This window comes from Canis lupus, chromosome 27, assembly GCF_011100685.1.
Source record: "Canis lupus familiaris isolate Mischka breed German Shepherd chromosome 27, alternate assembly UU_Cfam_GSD_1.0, whole genome shotgun sequence".
In the NCBI taxonomy this organism is placed as follows: Eukaryota; Metazoa; Chordata; class Mammalia; order Carnivora; family Canidae; genus Canis; species Canis lupus.
In genome coordinates this window covers 42,847,005-42,871,376 of record NC_049248.1, presented here as the reverse complement: position 1 = coordinate 42,871,376, position 24,372 = coordinate 42,847,005, and the positions used below count along the sequence as shown (strand labels likewise).

At 42.2% G+C, this 24,372-nt stretch overlaps 1 protein-coding gene across 7 annotated transcripts in view; it reads left to right on the top strand.

The window, feature by feature from the left end:
* Positions 1-6,694: 6,694 nt before the first annotated feature.
* The window catches only part of SLC11A2 (solute carrier family 11 member 2), a 35,029-nt gene continuing 17,351 nt past the window's right edge, over positions 6,695-24,372 (top strand). Inside the window, exons 1-6 of one of the 7 annotated variants that reach the window (XM_038577667.1) lie at positions 6,695-6,763; positions 19,203-19,274; positions 21,106-21,254; positions 21,817-21,942; positions 22,558-22,677; positions 24,114-24,220. In XM_038577667.1, the coding sequence (XP_038433595.1) occupies positions 6,718-6,763; positions 19,203-19,274; positions 21,106-21,254; positions 21,817-21,942; positions 22,558-22,677; positions 24,114-24,220 (620 nt within the window). In that variant the 5' untranslated portion in view covers positions 6,695-6,717. The other 6 variants (XM_038577669.1, XM_038577668.1, XM_038577671.1 and 3 more) reach the window with 6 other exon arrangements.

The window sequence follows — 24,372 nt, the reverse complement described above, 5'->3', positions numbered from 1 at the left end:
CCGCTAATGTAGGTCTTCAGGCTCTAACTCCCAGGCCTATTTTATGGCTCTTCATCTTCTTTCTTAAGTATTTGTAGAGTTTCTGGGATGCTTGTGTGGCTCAGCAGTTGAGTGTCTGCCTTGGGCTCAGGGCGTGACTCCAGGGTCCCGGGATCGAGTCCCACGTCAGGCTCCCTGCATGGAACCTGCTTCTCCCTCTGCCTGTGTCTCTGCCTCTCTTTATGTGTCTCTCATGAATAAATAAAATAAATAAATAAAATGAATAAATAAATAAAATCTTTTTAAAAAAGAAAAAGGAGCTTGTAATCAGCTGACTGACTGACATAATGCATATGTATCACAGTGGCATTTTTTTCACCTTTTTTGACTGCTACAGTAAGCAACTACACACACATTATTAAAGTTTAACAAAGTAATACTTTGTTAAATACTTAGTACTTGTGATAATCCTTTGATGTTTCCCATTTCATTTTCTAAAAATTGTGATTGTGAGACACCTGAGTGGCTCGGTGATTAAGTGTCTGCCTTTGGCTCAGGATGTGATCCTGGAGTCCCAGGATCGAGTCCCGCGATGGGGTCCCTGCATGGAGCCTACATCTTCTTGCCTGTGTCTCTGCCTCTCTTTGTGTGTGTCTCTCATGAATAAATAAATAAAATATTTTAAAAATAAAATAAATAAATAAAAATAAAAATTGTGATTGTGACTCACTAAATCAACTTCATCATTCAGTAAGATGGATTGAAACCCAGTTTGAAAAGCTCTGTTACAGGTTACATGTATGTAAAGTCAAATCCAAGCTAAAGTTCAACATCACAAATGTTCATTGGGTGCTAAGGATGTGCTAAGTATATCACTAGGTGCAGTGAATGATATAAAATAATGTATATATAGCTATCTTTATGAAGCTCATAATCTAGTGACAGAAATTAGAGAATAAACTCAAATAATTAATAAAAGGAAAAATATGAACCAAAACCCCCCACAAAGATTCAGGAGCAATAGAAGTCACTTCCTGTGAGAGGAGAAATAAGGAGCAGATGGCATTTGAGTTAGGCCTTGAAAAGTGGATGCTAGAACTGAGTGGAGGTAACAGAAGGACCAAAGCATAGGGTCAGGCAACGTGTTTGGGAAGAAAGAATATGAATTCAGCTGGGCTGCAGGGTTTGCACGCTGGAGAGGTGGGAGATGAGGTGGAAAGAAGGCTGGAACCATGGTGGGGGGGACTTTGAATGTCTGATGAAAAGTCTATTCTGCATTTGAATGTGATAATGTGTGTAAAACGTCCTCCACAGGGCATGAGATGGCACCCAGTTAATATGACCTCCCCTTTCCTTCTTTACTCTGCAGGCAATAGGAGGTTTCTAAGTGGGGAAGAGAAATAGGTTAATTGGGAGAAACTGAGGCTGTTGAGGTCAGCACTGTGGAAGCCCAAGCAAGAAGGTAGAAGTTGAAATAGAAGGGGACAACTGATCTTGTGCAGATAGGCTACAGTAAGGGGCATTATTAGGTGTGAGGGACGATGAGGAATCCATGATGACTTTCAGTTTTTAAGTCCTAGATACTGGGAATGTAGGGAAACTATAAGAACAACCTAGTTTGAATAGAAAGGAGGATAGTCGGGAATATAGTACTGTTGACTCTCCAGCTGGACAACCAGGGAGAAAGTCCAAGAGGCGGTTGTTGCTCAGGGAAAGAGGGTGCAGGGAATAATGGCTCTTGGGAATCACTGTCAAGAAGGTGAAATGGTGGAATCCCTGGGTGGCGCAGCGGTTTAGCGCCTGCCTTTGGCCCAGGGCGTGATCCTGGAGTCCTGGGATGGAGTCCCACGTCCGGCTCCCTGCATGGAGCCTGCTTTTCCCTCTGCCTATGTCTCTGCCAATCTCTCTCTCTCTGTGTGACTATCATAAATAAATAAAAATTTTTTAAAAATGTTATAAGAAGGTGAAATGGTGCTATGGTTATAAAAGGGTGTTAGCACAGTCTTGGAGTCCTCCCTGAGGATAGGGAAGTGAACGTGAAAGAGTCCTGGTTCTCAAGAAGAAACGCAAACAGCAAAAGCAATTCAATGGGGGTAGGGCTATGGGAAAAGGAAGAAAACAACATAATGCATCATAGAACTACATAGAAAATATGCCTCACTCAGACACTGGGCTCATGGAAGGCCTTTGGAGGAAGGAACATTTGAAGTGAGACCTCAGTGGTGAGTAGGAGTTAGCCAAGTGAAGGATGCATAACACAAGAATGTTCCAACAGAAGCACAGCATGTGAAAAAGATGAGGAAGCAAGAGAGAATATTAGTACATTTGGGGGACAAGAAAACAGAGGGAGTGTCCTCATGAGGTTAGTATCATACCCACCTCAGATAAAAAAATGAAACACACAGATTTAGTAACATACGCATGGTTTCCCAGCTGGCTAGACCTGAAATCCAGGTCTATTTTACTCTTAATAAGTTGTTCTTTCCATTATTCCAACCTGTTCCATAAATATCTCTAATGCTGGGTGGGTCTTGGTATTATTACATTGAAGTTGCAGAGATTTTGTAGAGTTAGAGGACTAAGGATTGAACCTGAGGAATGCTAAGGAATAGGAGGAAGGGGGAAAATAGCAATTGAAGTAAATAGAGGAAGAGCAATCCAAATAGGAGAACTAGGGGTGCCGAGGCAGTGCATTCGGTTAAGTGTATGACTGTTGGTTTCAGCGCAGATCATGATCTCAGGGTTGTACGATCCAGTCCTGCGATAGGCTCCATGTTCAGTGAGGAGTGCCGAATCTGCTTGAGGTTCTCCACCCCCCCCCTGCCTTTCCCACTTGTGCTATCTCTCTCTCATAAATAGATAGATAGATAGATAGATAGATAGATAGATAGATAGATAGATAGATATTAAAATAAACAAACAACCAGAAGAACTACCCAGCAAACACAGCATGATGGAATCCAAAGAAAGAGTTGGAAGAGGAGTGGTACAACATTTTGAACATGGCAAGAGTTGAAGAGTTTGTGGGTTCCGACCATAAATGGCCAATGATGGTATCAGTGTACAAGAAAGTAATTTCTGGGGTGGATCACAAAGGGTGGAAAAATAAATGAATGTTCAGGAAGTTGAGTGAGTGCAGATCATTTTTTCCGAGACACTGATTTTGGGTTACGGGAAGAATTAAGAAGGGAAGCCAGCTCAGATGGAGGCAGTAGGTTTATTAGGAAGTGATCTGTGATCACCAGTAAGGGAAGGGAAGCAAGCAAATCTGCACAGAAAGAGAAGTTGGGTTGTGACACAGGACAAGGGCTCAGCCAGCCTTCAGAGCTGTCCCTAGTTGGGATGAGATGGATGAATCTTTATCCTCCTGTATAGATCAGCCATTCCGTGTGGGCTGCCTGAGAAAGCGGCATGACATGACAGCTAAGGGCCACCTGCCAGCAGCATCGTCACTTCAAATAGCTGGGGTCACAAGTCCTTCATTCTCAAAGGGGGATCTGCTTGTGCATTCCAGCATTTATCACAGGAATCGCCTTGCAAGGCTGGCAGAAATCAAGAGAGAAATATTTTTCGGATAGGTAAGACTCAGCTTTGGAAGTAGATACATAAAAATAAACAGATATATCCTAATTACTATTCTGTAACGCCTTGTCAGGCACTATGTCATCCATGACATTTTAAAAAGTGGGCTAATACATTTATGAAACATCTCCCATATATTGGGCCTTTGTTAGCAGCAGATGTACAAGGATAAGATAATCACCCCAATTGAGAAGCTTACAATTTAATGGGAGAAGAATGTACAAAAACAGTAACTCTGTAAGGAGCTGTGCTTATCTTATTTGTGCTTGTATCTGTACCATCCCATCTATGGCTGCACATAGTAGGTCCTCAATAAATATATGCAGAATGAGCCAGTGCTAGAGTAGAGTAAGAAGTGCTTGGGTAGAAGACAAAATGTAGGCTCATGCTGCCTGGAGGAGTCAGGGAATGCATCACAGAAGCGAATGTTTTAAGCGAAGCTTAAGTAATAATAATGATGATGATGATGATGATAAAGTTTACAAGGTAAGGAAGAGGAAGGCTGGGAGGAATTAATTCCAGGCAGCTGTCTCAGGGAAAACAAGAGAATGAGAAAGAATACTTGGAGAGTGAGTAGAAGGTAAGCATGGAAGGAAGAGTCTTCTATTTCTTTTCTTTCTTTTTTTTAGAGTCTACTATTTCAATGAAGGGCACACATGACGCAAATACATATTAACGTGGATACGGAAATGAGTTGGTTAATGTGGTAATGTTCAGGGAATTTATGATAGGATTTTACAGAAGATTGTTGTCAAGCTAGATTTGAATGAATGGGAATTGTTTCAGGTGTACACAATAGAGGCCGTATAGCATGGTAGTCGAGTGCTGGTTCTTGAAGAACAGATTTAAGTTCAAAGCCTGGCTCTCAAAAAAAAAAAAAAAAAAAAAATAGCCTGGCTCTCCCACTAACTAGCTGTGTGCGCTTAGGCAAGAAAGAAACCTCCCTAAGACTTTGGCTCTTACATTGCAAAAAATAGTTCCTGCCTCACAAATCTATTGTGAGGATAATTCATGTTTCTTAAGTATGATGTTTGATACAGATACATAACAAGAATTTAATCAATGTTGTCAGTAAGAATTGCGGACCTGGAAGACAGGAGTGGAGTGTATATGTTGGGAGAAATTGCTAAGTAAAGGAAACAGGAGCTTTGGGAGAGTTTTGTTGTAAAATCCATTCCTATTTTTTGGAACCCCTGAGATAGGGCTTTTCCTCCAACATTTTATTCGGTGGATGATTTCATATGTACTTCCATTTTCCTGTGAAGGAGGACAAATTGGTGCCCAACCCCCTTTGAAGGAAGTTTTGTCTTAGGAATCCTGTCTGAGGTAGAACAAGGACAAGGAGAGGTCAAGTGGTAATGATATGACTTGTAGTGTTTGTGGATCCTGGAGCAAAGAGATCTTCATCTGGGTCGAGGGCAAGAGATCCAGAGATCCTTCTAGAAACTAACCATGTGGCTATTCTCAGTAGGAAGCAGAGCCCCTTGCTGGAAGCCTACTTTGACTAATCTATTACTCTTTTCTTTCTTTTCCAGTCTAAGATATTTCTTTCTAGCATACTTATTTGCATATGCCTTTATGGTATTAAGCAGATTTTCTCTTTTTTTATTTAAAGATTTGGGCAGCCCTGGTGGCCCACCGGTTTAGCACTGCCTTCAGCGCCTTCAGTCGGGGGTGTGATCCTGGAGACCGGGATTGAGTCCCACGTCAGGCTCCCTGCATGGAGCCTGCTTCTCCTTCTTCCTGTGTCTCTGCCTCTCTCTCTCTCTCTCTGTGTGTCTGTCATGAATAAATAAATAAAATCTAAAAAATAAAATAAATAAATTTAAAAAATAAATATTTGGGTATTCCTCGGTGGCTCAGTGGTTTAGCACCTGCCTTCGGCCCAGGGCATGATCCTGGAATCTCGGGATCAAGTCCCACGTCAGACTCCCTGCATGGAGCCTGCTTCTCCCTCTGCCTGTGTCTCTGTCTCTCTTTCTCTCTGTGTGTGTCTCTCATAAATAAATAAAGTCTTTTAAAAAAATATAAATAAATATTTATTTATTTATTTATTTATTTATTTATTTATTTATGAGAGTGTGAGAGAGAACAGAGGGAGAAGAAGAAGCAGACTTCCTGTTGAGTGGAGAGCTGGACCTGGAGCCCAGAACCCTAAAATCATGACCTGAGCTGAAGGTAGACACTTAACCAACTGAGCCACCCAGGCACCCCTAGGCAGATTTTCTTTAAGACTATCAGAAAACCTTTGAGGGCAGCAACTTCTTCCTCCCAGTATCCCACTTCATTCTCCTCACTTCCCCCTCCTGTCTCCTTTCTACCTGTGCCTCCAGCTGGCCTACTAAATTATTTGCCAAAGGCATTATTTCCTCATTCTTTCAGTTCCCTTCCTCCCAGATTGAGAAATTCTGGACTTGCTCTGGATTTGTTTTTCTACAGTCTAAGGGTTTCTTTTTCTTTCTTTTTTTTTTTTTCTTCTTTTTCTTTTCCAGCAGGCACCTCAGTCCTGGGTTTGCATGGCTTTATGGTCAGCCTGTGGATTACTGATTGACCAGGCTGATGCCAGCAGGTCCCTCAGATCCCAAAGAATAGACCAGGCAGTATTTTTATTCACACTCTGAGACTCCTCGTAATTGCATCAATGCTGCACGTACCTATGGAAAATACTAGTAGACTGTTGGGCTTGGGGTTAATTGGTTTCAGCCTACACCTTAGGGGAGCAGAGTCCTTGCACACAGGCTGGCCTGGTGTAAGTGCCCCAACGAGCTTCACGGTAAGGGGAGTGACGTCCTGAAGGAACGCAATTCCTTTTACTCCACCCCTTTCATCCCCTGGCACTCACAGGTTGGCCTCTAGCTCCTGGCAAATGGATCAAAGATGAAATCTTAGAATAAAAGTTTTCAAACTCAATTAATTGTTCATTAATATCCAGGAGTGGCCGATATATGATGCTCTCCTTTTCATGGCAGGTCAAAGATGAAATCTGATCAGGCTTTGAGGGGTGTGGCTTGCTTCTTGAAATTCCCTGCTTTGTCTCTACCTTTGTGGTGTTGTCCAGGGCAGCCCCAGTGCCCTTATCTAACCAAGGGAGGCGCACTTGTCTGCATATATAGAGGCAGGAGCTGACACCGAGAAAAGTCAAATCCACTCCGCATAATGAAGAAGCAACCTAAGAAGGACGAAGCTCCACACTGTGAGCTCAGTAAGTAGCCAGCAACTAGGCAAAAGCCCAAGAAGGTTGCTCAGCTGAGCGGACCTGGTAGTGTGACAAGAATGGCTGCAGTCATTTTACTTTCTAATTGCAGCAGAGGTTCCCAAAAGGAAGGGTTCTGGTCTGGATGGACTTCATTAGGCCTTTCTGAAACTGCCCAGATGTTTTGTTGAGAGATTCTCGGAACTAATTTGTACATTTTCTTTTTCTCTCCAGGAGAAATTCTGTATGGAAACCAGCCTGTATCAGATAACTGATGATGCTCTGCTCAATTTTTCGATCCCTGAGGTTTTTTTTTGTTGTTGTTGTTGTTATTTTGTTGTTGTTTTTACTTTGTACTTGATTTGGATTTTCCTTTTCGCAGTTCACTTTCCTATCACCCTCGCTTGGGCTCTTTTCACTATCTAATAAGATTTTCTCCTAGCAGCTTTTACATGAAGAAAGAAGTTGGAGGGGTTTATGCTTTTCCTCTCTGGGCCTCCAATTTGGTTAAAAAAGCTTGGTTATCTTTAACGTAAGCTGCAGGGGCGTGTCTAAGAATGTGTCCGGATGCTCTAATGGACATTGTAGAAAATTAGGGTGGCTTGTCCATTTTTCTTCCCTCTAAAGCACTGCTAGTCTGGCCATTATCTCCAGGACAAGGCTGAGGCTTGAGATTGAGGCTAGGGCTGGAGTGGGACTGCTTTTAGGTAGTTAGAGATCAAGCCTGCGGGCAAGAAGCGAGACGGACTGGTAGGATGCGGGTAGGGCCTCTGATGCGGTGGAACTGGCTGCGCCAGCTGATGTTTGGCGGGTCCAACGTAGGTGGCTTTTGATGAGGCAGCAGGTAACTACGTGTGGCTCCGAGGACGAAAGGAGATGGTCCTGCCAGGTTGGCTAAACTCTATAGAGCGGAGCCGACCCTCGCAGAGCAGTGTCTACGGACACAAGAGGCTCGACTGCCAGTACGTAAAGTGAGGCAGAAGGCTGACTACCGTAGGAAATTTCTCTGTCCCGGGACAGCCCGCGCCGTGGGAGCTTCCGAATCCGAATCCGCGCTCGGACAGCTGGACCCGCGAAAGCAAGGGCTCGGCGGGCAGCAGCTCCAGCCCAGGCCCGTGGCCCCGCCCCCAGTGTGGCCCCGCCCCCTGTGTGACCACGCCCCCCGGTGTGGCCACGCCCTCATCCCGGCCCCGCCTCCAGCGTGGCCTCGGGGTGGGCGGGGCCTGGGGACGCCGTCGGCCGGCCACGCGTGCCCGCAGGTACGGGAATGCGAGGGATCCAGCCAATAGGGACGTGCGAGTGCGGCCCTGTCGGCCAATCACGGGGCGCGTAGGGGGCTGGCGGTCTGGCGTGGCCCCGGGATATGGAGCTGCCAGCGCGGGGGCGCCTCGTCAGGTGGCTGCGGAGCCGGTAAGGCGACGGGCGGGCGAGGTCAGGGGTCAGGCGGCCGCGCCGCTGTCCCCGGGCGGGCTCGCGGCGGCTCGAGGTGGGCGGCGCGGGCCGGCGGGGCCTGAGGCGCGGGGGCCGGCCGGCCGGACGGAGGACGGGGGCCGGGAAGCGGACGCCGGAGGTGGTGAGGCGCCCGCCGCTGCCCCGCCGCGGCCTCCGAGGAATGGCCGGACCCGCGGCTGGACCTGCCGCCGCGCCGGAAGCCGTGACCCGGGGGCGGCGGCCCCTCCTGGGGAGGCCGCCGAGCGCCCCTCGGGCTCCAGGTGCTTCTCTGGGGGCTTGCGGCGCGGATGCTCCCGGCCCCGAGCTTTCCCGCATCCCTCCTCTTAAAGCTGTCGCTCGTGTGGTAATGTTCTTTGCATTCCTTTCCACTCGGGGTAACACCCCCCACCCCCGCCCCGCCGCCGCCGGCCCGGCCCCCCACCTCCTGCATCACACGATTTCAAAGAGCATCATCAGGGGGAGAAGTCGAGGAACCTGGGCTCGAGTTTGTGCGTCGAACGAACACGATTTTTCATAATTGACTGCGGCCTTCCGAGGAGGTTAAAGGAACGTGGCGTAGCTCGCAAGTGGAAAACAAAAGGGAAGATCGTGTGGAAGGAGAGGCAGGGGCACAGGGGCTTCCAGAAATTTTTGCTGGGCGTGATTGTAGTGAATGTTGGTAAAACCGGGGACACCGTCCACCCGGACGCCTGTGAAATCGGAGGCCGTGTAGACCCCCCCCCCCCATGTGTAAACCTTTGAGCAAGTTGCTTAGCCTCTTGGTTCTTTTGTTTCCAGTTCCCTAGAATGGGGATTGATAGTATCAATCTTACAGGGTTGTTGGTGAGTATAAAGTAGCTTTTTTTATTTGCTTTTATTTATTTATTTTAAGATTTTATTTATTTATTCATGACAGACAGAGAGACAGGCAGAGAGACACAGGAGGAGGGAGAAGCAGGCTCCATGCAGGGACCCCACGGGGGACTTGATCCTGGGTCTCCAGGATCACACCCCAGGCTGAAAGGCGGCACTAAACTGCTGGGCCACCGGGGCTGCCCTTATTATTATTATTATTTAAAGATTTATTTATTTATTCATGATAGACATGGGGGAGGGGCAGAGACACCCGGTAGAGGGAGAAGCAGGCTCCATGCCGGGAGCCCGAGGCAGGATTCGATCCCGGGACTCCAGGATCACGCCCTGGGCCAAAGACAGGCGCCAAACCACTGAGCAACCCAGGGATCCCTTTCCCTTATTATTTTTTAAAGTAACTTAATACACGTAAAGTGCTTAGAACAGTTTTGGGTATGTAGGAGTTTTTACTATGTACCTGTGCCTTCTTTCCCTTAAAGAATTCTGACTTTACTACCTACTTAATCTTTGCTCAGAATCCCGAGCCTATTGTGAAAAAAACCCTTAGGCCCTTGTTTTCCATCCATGGCATTAATGCTGACCTGAAGGTATGGTTATAATTATGTATGATTAGAGGTTTTCTGCTGGGTGTGTATTTTATCATTAAATAAGGTTGGAAACGATCACTCTACCTGGTATGTCTGTGATAGCTGTGTTGGATAAATGAAACCTGAGAACAACTTTGGCTGTTTAGTTTTTCACTGGAAAAACTATTTATTTATTTATTGTCTAATTCCTCCTCCACTTTTAATTTAAGGCTGAGATAACATGTTTTTAATGTGAGGACCAAAGTTTCCAGTAAAAACTTAAATTGGGAAGTTAGGGGTTCTCAGTCTTTTCTTTGTGCTTATTGCTAGTAGGTCGTCTTTTTTTTTTTTTTTTTTTAAATAAAGTCTTAAGCGAGGCACAGTTTATTCTGGATCCAATGCCAAAAAGGCCATGATTGCAGCATACTTGGTTTCTCACGTTTCCGGGATGACTGCGGGGAGGGGGGTGGGGGGGGCCGCGGTGCCGAAGGGACTCCGGAGGGGAATTTCTGGACTGCCTGGCAGCCCTTCTTAATGAATGCGGAAGCTTGGAGTGAATCTAGTTTTACTTTACAGTTAGGATATCAGCAGTGGTTCCTTGGAATTCCTGGGATAGAGCAACTAGGAAGCACTTTTACCTCCGTTTTGCCTCGGGGAGGTGAAGGTTAGAGAATGGTATCCTTAAAGTAGCATCTTTTGGGTGGGTGCTGTGGAGTCAAAGTCCTCTTTATCCCTTGCTTCCTCTCCGTGTACACAAATACAAATGTCTGCTGACAGATTTATACCCTTTCTATGAGCTTAAAAGTCTCAAGTTTCTCTTAGTGTTATCTGGAAGGTGCTACTGGAAGACGTTTCATCTTTTTGATTCCTCCCTGTACTACTCCCAGTAGTAGCTGAAAGCTGCTACTTATACACATAGCATAATCACAAAATGAGAAACTCTGAGTTTATGAAAAAGAGCATTGCGTACTGCAGCAGTATGCTGGCCTGATTTGGGTGAAGTACAGATGCTGTGAGGTCAGTTAGTTAGCTCTGGAACAAGGCAGTTCAGTACTTCTGTAGGTTTGAAAGTTGCAAGTCGGTTTGTTGAGAGGAGAGGACAGTGTCTTCCTTCAAGAGGAGAAACCTTCAAGAGGTTTCTCTTTTGCCTGAATAAGGAGGAAAGGAGTGATATCGTCAAAGAGCTGAGTATTTGAGGCAGAAAGGGAAGCATTTTGCCCTAGTATTGTTGTCATCTTTATCATCTGAGTCTCTGTGGTTTGAATAAAATATTTTGGAAAAGAAGGCCAGGAGCATTTGAATGTAGAATATAAGGATTTGGGAGATCTCGACCCTTGTCGTCTCGCTCATCAGATGCCATTTATTCTTTTGATAATTTAACAAACGTATATTGAGCAATTAACACTTTTAATGGAGACACAGAGAAGACCCTGTCAGGTATCATCAAGAATATTATGGATAAAATGCAACATTATTTATATTATAAAGTATAATAATCCACGATGGAATATAAAACATTTGACCGGGAATGATAAAAATACATTTATTGTCTAATTCCTCTTCCACTTTTAATTTAAGGCTGAGATAACGTTTTTAATGTGAGGACCAAAGTTTCCAGTAAAAACTTAAATTGGGAAGTTAGGGGTTCTCAGTCTTTTTTTGCGCTTATTGCTAGTAGGTCATCTTTTTTTTTTTTTTTAATAAAGATTTATTTATTCATGAGAGACACAGAAGCAGAGACACAGACAGAGAAAGGAGAAGCAGGCTCCCTGCAGGGAGCCAGATGTGGGACTCCATCCTGGGACCCCCAGGGTCAGGCCTGGAGCCAAAGGCAGACGCTCAGCCACTGAGCCTCCCAGGGATCCCTAGTAGGTCATCTTTTATGGGTTATTTTTGTTTTGGTTTCATTTATCACAGATGATCAAGTGTCTGTTAAAATGCCTAGGTAATGAAAGGAAAAGGCTATAAGTTAATTATTAAAATTTTAACAGGTTCCAAAGAACAGAAAAGGGCATATATACAGTCAGAGATTCTTATATATTAAGTGTTGTCTGTCTGTACATATAATTTTTCTTTGCTTTAAGGAAAGACATGTCGAAAATATGTATCAAATTGTTAAGGCCAGGCTATATCCAAGAGGCCAACAACATGTGTCATTGGAATAAATGAGTTGAATGTAGTCCAATAATAGTCATTTTGCCCATTTGCTAGAGAAAAATTACTCAAGCAAGTATGAGGGCAAAACGTTTTTCCTGAGGCATGAATAGGTATAGATTGGTTTAACAGACTGTCTTATTTCAATATAAAGGGATCTTTGAAATTGTTCAGGAGCTTAGAATTGGGTTCCAGGGTCAGTGTTTCAGGCGGGGAGGCCAGGTTGGTTCCTCCAAAGGGAACCGCACTGCTCTATACTTCTGGTTAGGAGGAAATCGGAGGAAGCTCTCTATATGAGAACTGTGCAGAACAAAGACCAAGTTATATATGAAAGTTAAGACTCCAGTGACCCTGGCATGTGAGCAAAGACGTGGGAAAGCTGGTTAGGCCTCAGCAATGGGCAAAGAAAATGTCCTGTTTAGTAGATATCAAGCCCTTCTAATTCTGAAGTCTGGTTGTTAAGTGATATTTTTGTCTGAGAGATCAGTACTTGACAGCCTGGCCACGTTTCTCCCAGCCGTTATCATCTTTGACACCCAGGCAGCCAGTTTCATTATCAGCTGTCCTCTTTCTCCCTGTATCTTCCTCCCTCTGTCCTTGCTGCTTAACATTTTCTCTTTTTCTTCTTTTTTTTATCATTAGATATTCTCAATGTCAGGTATTTCTGTCAACTATAAAACAGATTCTCAGAAGTCCAGCTCAGGTAAGAAACCACAGACTTGATGTTGAGTTGAAATTGTGGTCTCTGGTAGACTAAGCAAGATTCTCCCAATTTTGATTGAGATTATTACTATGGTATACAAAGTCAGTAAAACCAAGAACAGCCTAAGCTGGTATCTTAATTGGTCCTGTGCCCAGGTGAGAAAGAGACACACACACACACACACACACACATACAGAAGCCCTCAGGCATATTAAAAGCACATTATTTATTTAATAGGAGTACTGCTTGTACTTTATGAATTGGGCGTGTATGTGTGGTTTTTGGCTCAAGACATTCTAAAATGACAACATTTTTCTACTTAGGTAGTGAGGATTAGAATTTTGAGATCTTTTCCTTAAACTAACACGACAGGGACATTTCACTTTGTTCCTTCACAGAAGTACTTATAATCAGTCCTCAACCTGACTTGTCTTCATTTTATCATTTTATACAAATTCATTTTTACAAGAGAAAAATAAGATACACTTATACCTAAATTTTAAAAGTTCTAAACTTCTAAATGGCTAAGATGGCTAAAATTAACATAGGAAACAATAGGTATTGGTGAGGGTATGGAGAAAGGGAAACCCTCTTGCAGTGTTGGTAGGAATGCAAATTCAGGTGTAGCCACTCTGTAAAAACAGTTTGGGGGGGTTCCTCAAAAAGTTAAAAATAAAAATACCTGGGATCCCTGGGTGGCTCAGTGGTTTAGTGCCTGCCTTTGGCCCAAGGCGTAATTCTGGAGTCCCAGGATCGAGTCCCATGTCGGGCTTGCTGCATGGAGCCTGCTTCTCCCTCTGCCTGTGTCTCATGAATAAATAAATAAAATCTAGGAAGGAAGGAGGGAGGGAGGGAGGGAGGGAGGGAGGAAAAAGAAAAGAAAAGACCTCATGACCTAGCAATTGCACTAGTAGGTATTTACCCAAAGGTTACAAAAATGCTGCTTTAAAGGGTTAAGTTAGGGATTTCATTGAATCTGTAGATTGCTTTGGGTGGTATGGACATTTTAACAGTATTAATTCTTCCAATCCATGAGCATTGGTGAACTTTTCCATTTGTTTTTGTCATCTTTAATTTGTTTTATCAATATCTTATAGTTTTCAGGGTACAGGTCTTTTCACCTCGTTGCTTAAATTTATTCCTAGGCATTTTATTCTTTTTGGTGCAGTTTTAAGTGGGACGTTTTGTTTGTTTGTTTAAATTTTATTTTTATTTTTAAAAGATTTTGTTTATTTATTCATGAGAGACACACAGAGAGAGGGGCAGAGACACAGGCAGAGGGAGAAGCAGGCTCCATGCAGGGAGCCCAATGTGGGACTCGATCCCCAGGATTCCAGGATCATGCCCTGAGCTGGAAGGCAGATGCCCAACCGCTGACCCACCCAGGCATCCATGTTTTGTTTTAAAGATTTTATTTATTTATTTATTCATGAGAGACACAGAGAGAGGCAGAAACAGGCAGAGGGAGAAGCAGGCTCCTCGCAGGGACCCCAATGTGGGACTCGATCCCCAGACCCTGGATCAGGCCCTGAGCCAAAGGCAAATGCTCACCTGCTGAACCACCCAGGCATCCCAGTGGGATTGTTTTAATTTCCCTTTCTGCTACTTCATTATTAGTATGTAGAAGCATAACAGATTTCTGTGTATTAATTTTGTATCCTGCAACTTTACTGAATTCATTTCTTAGTTTTAACAGTTTTTTGCTGGAGTCTGTAGCATTTTCTGTATATGTCATCTGCAATTAGTGCCAGTTTTACTTCTTTATCAATTTGAATGCTTTTATTTCTTGTCAGATTGTTGCAGCTAGGACTTCCAGTACTATGTTGAATAAAAGTGGTGAGAGTGGACATCTTGTACTGTTCCTGATCTTAGAGGAAAGGCTTTCAGCTTTTCAATATTATGATGTTAGCTGTGGATTTGTCATATGTGATCTTTATTATGTTGAGGTATGTTCCCTCTATACCCACTTTGTTGAATTTTTACGATGAACAGATGTCATATTTTGTCAAATGCTTTTTCTAAATCTGTTGGGATGATTGTTATAGTTTTATCTTTCTTGTTAATATGATAATAGCACATTGATTTGCATATATCAAGTGAAACAAATCCCACTTGATCATGATGAATGATCCTATTAATGTATTGTTGAATTTGGTTTACTGATATTTTGTTGAGGCCTTTTGCATCTGTATTCATCAAGGATGTTGACCTGTAGTGTGTTTGGGTTCTTTTTTCTTTTAAAGATTTATTTACTTGAGAGAGAAAGAGCGTGGGTCGGTGTAGGGGCAGGTGAAGGGGAGAGAATGAGAATCTCAAGCCGACTCCCTACCGAGTGAAGAGCCTAACATGGGGCTTGATCCCAGGACCCTGAGATCTTGACCTGAGCTGAAATCGAGTTGGACGCTTAACCAGCTGAGCTACCCAGGTGCCCTGAAGTGTTTGTTTTCTAGTGTCTTTGGTTTTGGTATCATAAGGTTATGCTGACCTTGTAGAATGAAATTGGGTTTTCCTTTCTCTTCTGTTTTTTTTTTTTTTGAATAGTTTGAGAAGAACAGGTATTAATTGTTCTTTAAATATTTGGTAGGATACAGCTGTGAAGCCATCTGGTCCTGGGCTTTTGTTTGTTGGGAGTTTTGATTACCATTTCAATTCCATTACTAGTAATTGGTTCACATGACTTTTCTAAGCTGTTTCTTTCCCCCTCATTCCCAGTGGGGGCAAATTGAGTTTTGGAACTAATGAGATGGACATCCTCAATGGAATGACTCGGAAAACAATACTTTTTTGTTGACCTGGAATGAAAAATCGAGAAGGCAGTAATCTATCTTTAAAAAAAAAAAAAAAGGTAACTAGTAATCTTCCTTATTAAAATACTTACGGTTCAGAAAACAATTAGATCTGTTCAAACCACTTGAATATTTCAGAGTTTTGTGGACTCTGAATCATCCAGGACAGGAGCTTACCTTTATGAAGAACATCTTATACAACACAGGGGTAAGATTAATAATAATGGTTTAATAGATATATCAAGTACTCTAGCCATACAGGAGGCTTTTAGGGAAAAGGATTTTAGAAGGATCTGGAATTTTTACATTTTCTTCAGGACAAGTGGAATTTTTCTTTTTATCACAACTCCTTGTTCTCAAATAAACAACTTGAGTATCACTTTCTACAGCCTTGATTTCTGCATCTGGCAGTTTTGCATGCATTAGCATGTTGCCAGCACTGAAAAATTGAGAGAAGCATCAAGAGGGAGAAGAGATGGCTTTGCCAATCAACTTTATTTTATTTATTATAATCTCTATTTTATTTTTTCCCCAGAGAACAGTTTTCAGTGTTTAAGGACTTAGCTCCTTATTTGCTCTTTGGTGGAGGTTTGGGGCAGCAGCCATGGGTCTAAAAGAGGGTAGGGGTGTTTGGTCCTTCCCTGCTTCGCAAGAACAATTCCTGACTACTTTGCTGTGAATTTTGCCAGCCAGTCAACTTTAAACATTCCTGTTCACATTTATTTAATCAGTTGCTTCCATGCAAACATTTCTGGTTCACTCTATTGAGAATTCTTTTCCTACTATAATGCTGTCTTTGATTTTATTTATATAGGGAAGGGGAGATAAAAAGGGAGGGTGAATTAGAGGACTATTCAAAAACATTCATCTTTAAACCTTATAATTAATTTTAGGAAGACCTTTGCAATGTTGAACGCAGCTCTGAAATCAGTGAAATCGTTTTGAAGATCTTTGTTCTCTATGAGGGAATTTTATAAGAAAGAAATATTTGAAATCAAACTTCTTTTGACCTTGGGGGAAAACATATAAGTTATATGTTTTTTAATATTCAGTATTTCAGACTTTCTTGGGGCAATTTTTAAGACAGATTTGGGCTATCTAAATTGTTCTTAAAAAAAAATTGTTCTTCCAGAGTTCTTATGAATACTAAGAGAACACATGAATTAATGTTAATTAGATGTTCAGAATTGATTATAGCTAGTATGCGTTTGGGGTATACCCAAATTAAGGAGTCAGGAAAGTGTTTCTTGACAAGGTGGCATTCAAGTGAAACTCCCAATTCATAATTTCAGAGCATGACTATTTGGGCACTAAGACAAAGTAGTAGTAAATTAACCTTAAGACAGTATATTCCTGCCAGCTGGATAGCTGTAGATCTGTGATTATCCACTACGAAAGTTTTGTCAAATTCAACTACACATTCAGCAAGTGTGTGTTCAGAATCTGACTGAATCTGTATGACTTTTAAAAAAAAAAATGCAAGTACACAATAAAATTTTTCTAAGAAATAAATAAATAAAATAAAATAAAATAATTTTTTTCTAAGTGCAAAATGGCATACAGTGTATATTGGATGAGAAGTCTTCCTGACCTCATTTGTGCTTCTCTATTCCTTCGTCTTGGGGACAGCTGTACCAGTTTTGGACGTGTCCCTGGGAAGTAGTCCATACATGTACATGTGTATTAACACTTTTTTTTCTTTTTGACATGTAAGTGATTACATACCATTTGATACATTGGGTTTTTTACTTGAAAACATGTCTTGGAGATTGTTTCCTATCAGTACATTTAGATTTGCTTTATCATAATAGTTGCATGGCATTCCATCCTGTAATGTACATAGTTTATTTAACCAGTCCTAGACTAATATATAAGTTGTTTTTAGTCTTTTGATATTTCAAACAATGTTACAGGAAGTTTCCTTGTATATACTTCCTTGTGTGAGTGTTTCTTTAGGATCCATTCTTAGAGTTGCTGGATCAAAGGGTATGTGTACTTTTGGCATTTTAGACAGAAAATATACTTTTATTAGCCCTCTTATCTTGTAAAACTTTTTTTTTTTAAGTAGTCTCTACACCCAGTGTGGGGCTTGAACTCATGACCCTGAGATCAAGAGTCAACATGCTCTACTGATGGAGCCAGCTAAGTACCCCACTTACAAAACGTTCTTCCAACCTTTGGGGGTGGGGGGAAATGCAGAAAGAATCTTAAGTAGGCTCCTCTCTCAGCATGGAGCCTGATGTGGGGCTTGATCTTACAACCCTGAGATATGATCTGAGCCAAAGTCAAGTCGTCTGCTTAACTAACTGAGCCACCCCAGCATGCTCATTCTTACAACTTTTAATAAGGGAAGGAGATAAAACAGTTACAGTACATTTAATCAAGAGCACTATATTTTCTGTTGATTGCTATTTGACAGGAAGAAATTACTGGATTCGGAAGAAGGGTTGAGGCTGAGGGTGAGCTAGAATATCAAAGCTATATTAATCATAATTATCAAAGTATTGCTGGATTGATTCTGGTTGCTTGTATTTCAACTTGATCTTTTCATTAATATAGTTAAATGTGACTGAAACAATCTTGTGGTATGGTCCTAGAGAGCAAAACTGTTGTAATACCAACTGCGTCTGTATGGATCTTACATTTTCATGGAGATTAAATACGTGCAGCTCACCAAGCATAACTGACCCACTCTGTTCCCTGCTCTAATTATGTTCTGTAGAAAGTGGAAACAGTAGAGGTTCTAGTTTGTTGACTAGGTGTTTTGGGTTTTGTTTTTTGTTTTTTAAGATTTTATTATTTGACAGAAAACGAACACAAGCTGGGGGGGGAGGTGTGGCAGGGAGAGGGAGAAGCAGGCTTCCAGCTGAGCAGATCGTGGGGTTCTGGGATCATGACCTGAGGCAAAGGCAAAGGCAAAAGAGGCTGAGCCATCCAGGTACCTCAACTAAAAGTTTTATTGGCAGGGTTGACTGGAGAATACTCCATAGATTGTGGCCAAATGGGCTTACTCCCACCCTCCTCTCCCCCCAGTTAAACTTAACCTAACAGGTTGCTAGACCTCTGGGACAACCCCTCGTCCCCAAACCCCTTGAAGGATGGAGAGAAGTACTGGCATCCTGCTGACTATGCCTAGGCCTCCTGGTGCCTCATCTCTCCCTGAGAGCCCAGGAAGGGAGGGCCATAGTGATTAGTTTCTTCTCCTGATTGTTGAAGGGTTGGGGAATGAGAAACTTTATAGGAGAAGTCTCTCCTCAGGGAAATAGGAGGCTGGGAAATAATGGCCCTCCATGAGTAGTACAGTGGTGAGCTGCTTTTCTCCCCTCTTTCCAGAAAATTCAATCATGAGCTCAAATTGTTTCTTAGATCAAAAAGAGTCTTAGATCTTTGTCCTTAAAAACTTGTACAAGTTGGGGGAAATCAATCTAGTTTTAAATAAATATTTGAGTTAATCTGGAAACAAAAGCAGGGACTGGGGTCTGCCTAGCAGCTTCTCTCTGAATGCTTTTTAAAAAGTATTTGCCTACTTCCCTGAAGTACCTTTTGTTTCAGTTTGGTTTTGAAGTCTTGCTAGCAAAAAGGTGATTAAGACTTTTTCATTTTTATTAAATCTCTCTTAAAAAAATTATTCATGAGAAACAGAGAGAGGCAGACACACAGGCAGAGGGAGAAGCAGGCTCCCTGCAGGGAGTCTGAAGTGGGACTGGATCCCAGGAGCCTGGGCTCGCAACCTGAGCCAAAGGCAGACACTCAACCACTGAGCCACCCAGGCGTCCGTTTATTAAATATCTCTTAATCGTACTCTGAAAACTAATTATTAACAGAAGAATTACTCTTTTAATCTAGTATCGGTCAGTTGTACAGAGTAACAGAATGCTGATACTGAACTTGTTAGTCTGTTCTTGCTGATTCCTGTCTCCCTTTCTCCTTTCCAGAAACCTATTCTAAGAAATCAGACACTCAGGCGTCCACCATGGTGTTGGGTCCTGAGCAGAAGATGGCAGATGGTAATTTACGGCTTTGTGTTATTGTTTGATTTTTACTTGGAATTAGTTTTAAATCAATAATAGAAATTGACCATATTTTCCTTCTTGCATCTATGTCCTTAACTCCTCTTCCTCGCTAATAGTATCATCATAGAGACCCGCTCCTATCAGGTCCAGTCCAGTCACCGTCTAGTCGCTTAGGCTGTAAATGAAAATGACTTTATAACCATGGAGATCTGTCTCATATCTTATTTCCAGTTCTGAGATGAGCCAAGATTAGCTGCAAGTTTGGTTTGTTGCAGTAATGCTTGTAAGGACAAGTCTTAATCACAGGCCTGGCATAAAAACCTTGAGAAGGCTTTGACTCTTCACAGCACTGCGGATACTTACAAAAGGAGCAGGAAAATATCAAGCAAGCACATTAAACTGTATATTCCATTAGAGCTTCTTGAATGTTCTCACTAATCCTTCCTAATTCTAAATTTCCCCTTTAGAATTTTCATTCCTTTTCTTTATATTTCGCCATCAGTTCAGGGCCATTTCACACGATGTGGGTCAGCTCTCTGTAGAAAGAAAGCTTTTGTTTTTCTACCTAGACATTGCAAGGATTTCTTGGAAACCCTGACATTAGAGCTCTGTGGTTTGAAATTGCCATTAATAGCTACCAGACTGGGCTTTGTGTCCTGGCAATTAGCCCTTTTCTCCCAGACCTTCCACTTCCCAGCATTTAAGATTACCTGTAAAGTTCGGGACTCAGGGAAACACTGATAAGCAGTCTAAGATGAGCCCTCCTGTCACGAGGATGCCCATACCCCATGACCTGAAGCTCTGCACTGCAGGGCTTAGTCAGGAGGCAAAGGGTTCCTGTTTGGTGATTTTCCTGCAGCTTCAGATTTTAGCCTAACTATGGCAGGATTTTTCAACTTCCAAATTTTTTGAGAAACCTGACAGAGTTATAATGCCCAAATATGATTTTTTTAAAGATTTTTTCTTTTTTTATTCATGAGAGACACACAGAGAGAGGCAGGCAGAGAAGCAGGCTCCCTGCAGGGAGCCTGATGCAGGACTCGATCCTGGAACCCTGGGATCACACCCTGAGCCAAAGGCAGATGCTCAACCACTGAGCCACCCAGGCGTCCCAAGAATGATTCTTTTGCTAAGTTCTACAAAGTAATGGATGGGGTAGGGGAGGAGGGTAGTAACCCCCTAGACAGACCTAGTTCTTTTCTTCTGAAAGTTAGGATCTTAGGTTACCAGTGTGGCTAGCTAGTCTGGGAATGTTATATTTTGAGCCTTGGGCATTAGTGTTTTTAGAAGAAAATGAAATGATTGTAAAAAATTGCCAGCTGGGAATAGAGAAATGTGAAAGTAGGAAAACCATTGTGAGATAAGCATTAAAACTGATCTAGAGCAGAGTGACTAGAGAAGAGGAGTGAGAGGGAGTTTTTTTACCATAAGTTTTTTTTATTTTCTGAATTTGCATCCATGTGAATATACTATTTAAGAATTAGTTAATTTTAAAGATTTTATTCATTCATGAGAGACAGAGAGACATAGACACAGAGAGAGAAGCAGGCTCCATGCAGAGAGCCCGATGTGGGACTCGATCCCAGGACTCTGGTATCACACCCTGAGCCAAAGGCAGACAAACACTCAATCGCTGATCCACCAGGCGTCCCAAGAATTAATTTATTAAAAATATAGAAGAAAATAAAATATTAGAAATAAATTGAATAGAGCCAGGTTGGTCTTGAGCATTTAAGTATTAAAAAGATTTAATGTAAAAGTTACTAAGGACAAGTTGTTAGTGTATTTTGTTCATTTTTATTTCTTCTTAAATCTGTTAATTTAGATGATGCTTCTGGAGACCATGGGGACTCTCCCAGTCTTGGTACCCTCAACCCTGCCTACAGTAACTCATCTCTTCCCCAGTCAACTGAGCACTCACAGGAGCCCTTTACCACCTACTTTGATGAGAAAATTGCCATTCCTGAGGAGGAGGTTAGTGACAAATACTTGGAAGAATATGCTATTTTGGGAAGACTTGCAAGTGGAAAGTCTGCTGGACTCAAGATCAGCAGCCTCAGATCTAATTTTGGCAAGCAATCTCTGAAGACAACTTTTGTAATCAAAGTAACTGTTTATAGTAACTATTTAGGAAAAGGAGGGCCTTGAAAACAGTTGCCACATTGTACTAGTGATTATTTTTTGATCTGGAAAGTACGGATTTCATGTTCTTTTTTTTTTACAGTGGCTTTTGTCCCTTTTGAGTAGTGGTTGGGCACAAGGGTACTAATATTGTTACTCAGGTTTTAGAATGAGAGGCTGATTGATGGAAAGAACAGGGAAGGGAAGAGCTCCTATTTGGACATAGAAGTGGCTAGTTTATTGATAAGAAGTGGGTAAGATAGAAGTTGAACTTGGATATACCCAGTATCTGACATCCTAAATTCTTTGTTCTTGTGCAGCTGATAGTGTTGTTTTATATGTGATAAAATTACAAATAAATTAAATCAGTAGTTTGGATGTGATAATCAGTTTGATCTTTTCCTCTCTTGTACAGTATTCTTGTTTTAGTTTTCGTAAACTCTGGGCTTTCACGGGACCTGGCTTTCTTATGAGCATTGCCTACTTGGATCCAGGAAATATTGAATCTGATTTGCAGTCTGGAGCAGTGGCTGGATTTAAGGTGAACATATAGTCCTACCCCTATCCCTTTTAAACACACACAGTACACCCTCATGTCCTTTCCCCCTACCCTCCTTGTTAGATAGCCCTTGGGGGTTACATGCAGACACTTCATTGGCAGTGACACTTAGGTGACAACTGTTTTCCAATCTGTGGTTTTTAATTTTTTTTTTAAGATTTTATTTATTTATTCATGAGAGACAGAGAGAGAGAAGCAGAGACATAGGTAGAGGGAGAGAGAGAAGCAAGCTCCATGCAGGGAGCCCGATGCGGGACTCAATCCCAGAACCCTAGGATCACGCTCTGAGCCAAAGGCAGACACTCAACCGCTGAGCCACCCAGGCGTCCCAGTGTGGTTTTTAAATTTTATTTTATATACAGAGTTAGAATTAACATTTATTCTATTTTATCTACTCCACATAGTTTTCCTTAAACAAAGGAGAAACAACCGTAGATGGGAGAAACTTAAGGCTCAGAAAGGTTTGGGCAGAACCTGATACAGAACTCAGGTCATTTGATTCCTGACCTGGGCTCTTTCATTCACATTGCCAACCAACCAAATGAAAACACCCTACTTGTCTAATGAGTGTTATGATGGGATTTTGTTCCTGTGTAGTTGCTTTGGGTTCTTCTCTTGGCCACCATCGTGGGGCTCCTGCTCCAGCGCCTTGCAGCTCGGCTGGGAGTGGTCACGGGGCTGCATCTTGCTGAAGTGTGTCACCGTCAGTACCCGAAGGTGAGCAATGTGGTGTCCTGTTTGTCTCTCATCTCAGAGGAACCTGTGTGTGTGGCCGAATGTGCTGGCTTCGTGGTATATTGAAATAGTGGAGGACTTGGTGGTCAGTGGCCCTAAGGATAAGTCCCAAGGGAAATTCTATAGCCCCTCTTGCTGCCAACCCATATTTCTGTACCCCTTCTAAGAATTTAACTTGAGATTCACTTTTTGCCAGAAAGCTTCCTTAGAAAAAATCAGTCTGAAAAGATATTTACCATTCATTCTGCCTTCTAACATCTGGCAGTGCCCGGCCCATGGAGGGGTGGGATTACTCTAAGCACTTTAATTCATACATTCATATTACTGTTACACATATTTTCTTTTTTGTTTGACTTTGTCATCATTTTGAAAAACGAGATTTTCCTTTTTACTACAAACTCTATGTGGCAGGATCTTTGTAATTTTTTTTAAATTTACCCTGACCCTGGAGGTTACACTGTCTTCCACAGGTTTTTTCTGGACATTTTGGGCCTTTCTTATTGCTGCCTAAGGCAGGAGGACCCTATGTCTGGAAGATGGTTTTAACCTACCTTCATCTTTAGATAAGACCATGATCTGCTTCTGGTTTGTCCTAAATGTTTAATCTCCTCTCCTGGCTGTGAGAAACTATCCTTATCTGCTTTCTCCCCCATTTATGCTTCTCAAAAAAGTCTTAGTAATTTATAATTTCTGGTAGTTTTTCTTCATGTATCTTAACAGTTGTTTTTTGTGACAATTTTTTTGTGTAGTATGTCCTAGAAGGTGGGGTTTTTTTGTTTTGTTTGTTCTTTTCTTCTTCTTGGCCTCAGTGAGCTAGTATTAACTAAATTTGGCTTTCAGCTGGATTGTTTGACCAGGTTAGGTTCCTGTTTTATATGCCATGCAATTTCAACCAGTTTGCTGAGTCCCTTTACGTATTTGTCCTTCTCTACTTGCTTGTGTATTATCATTACATTAAGGATGACCCCAGCCTCTTCATTTTTGTTTTCCCTCTTTAGCCACGATCAGGATATTTTCTTCTGTGGTCATTTTCTATTCTCTCCTAAACAATATTTTGACCATATTAGCATCCTCGTTTTCCCCTAAAACTTTTGGATTGTTTTTAGGCAGGAAATTAAGTGGAAATTAATGATTAGAAATTCTGTTCCTTTGTTGAGTGGAAGGTAAGAAAAAAAATTAGGATCAGCTGCTGCTCTGACCTTGGCTCATAGGCACCACCACATAGAAGTGGTGCTTTCTCCCCGGGGTCCGCAGTGCAGTGATGGGCCAGGTGGAGTCCAGTTCTGGTATTTCATCACTAGACTGAAGCATTATGGTGTACTATTGATGGGTCAGTGCTGAATGTGAATTCCAAACTGTAGGGAAAGTTCTTAGAAATGATTAATTAGAACCATGTCTTTCTGCTGTTTGGTATTTAGGTCCCACGAATTATCCTATGGCTGATGGTGGAGTTGGCTATCATTGGCTCAGATATGCAAGAAGTTATTGGCTCAGCCATTGCCATCAATCTCCTGTCTGTAGGAAGGTGAGGGGGTTTTCCTCCAGAAAGTATTATTTTGCTATATTTCAAAGCAAATGTAAAAACAAAAACCAAACTGATTTTCCATTTTCAAGATTCAATTCAAGTATTATTTTTTTCTGTGGAACCTTTCTGGAGCCACCTTCTCTTCCAGCAGC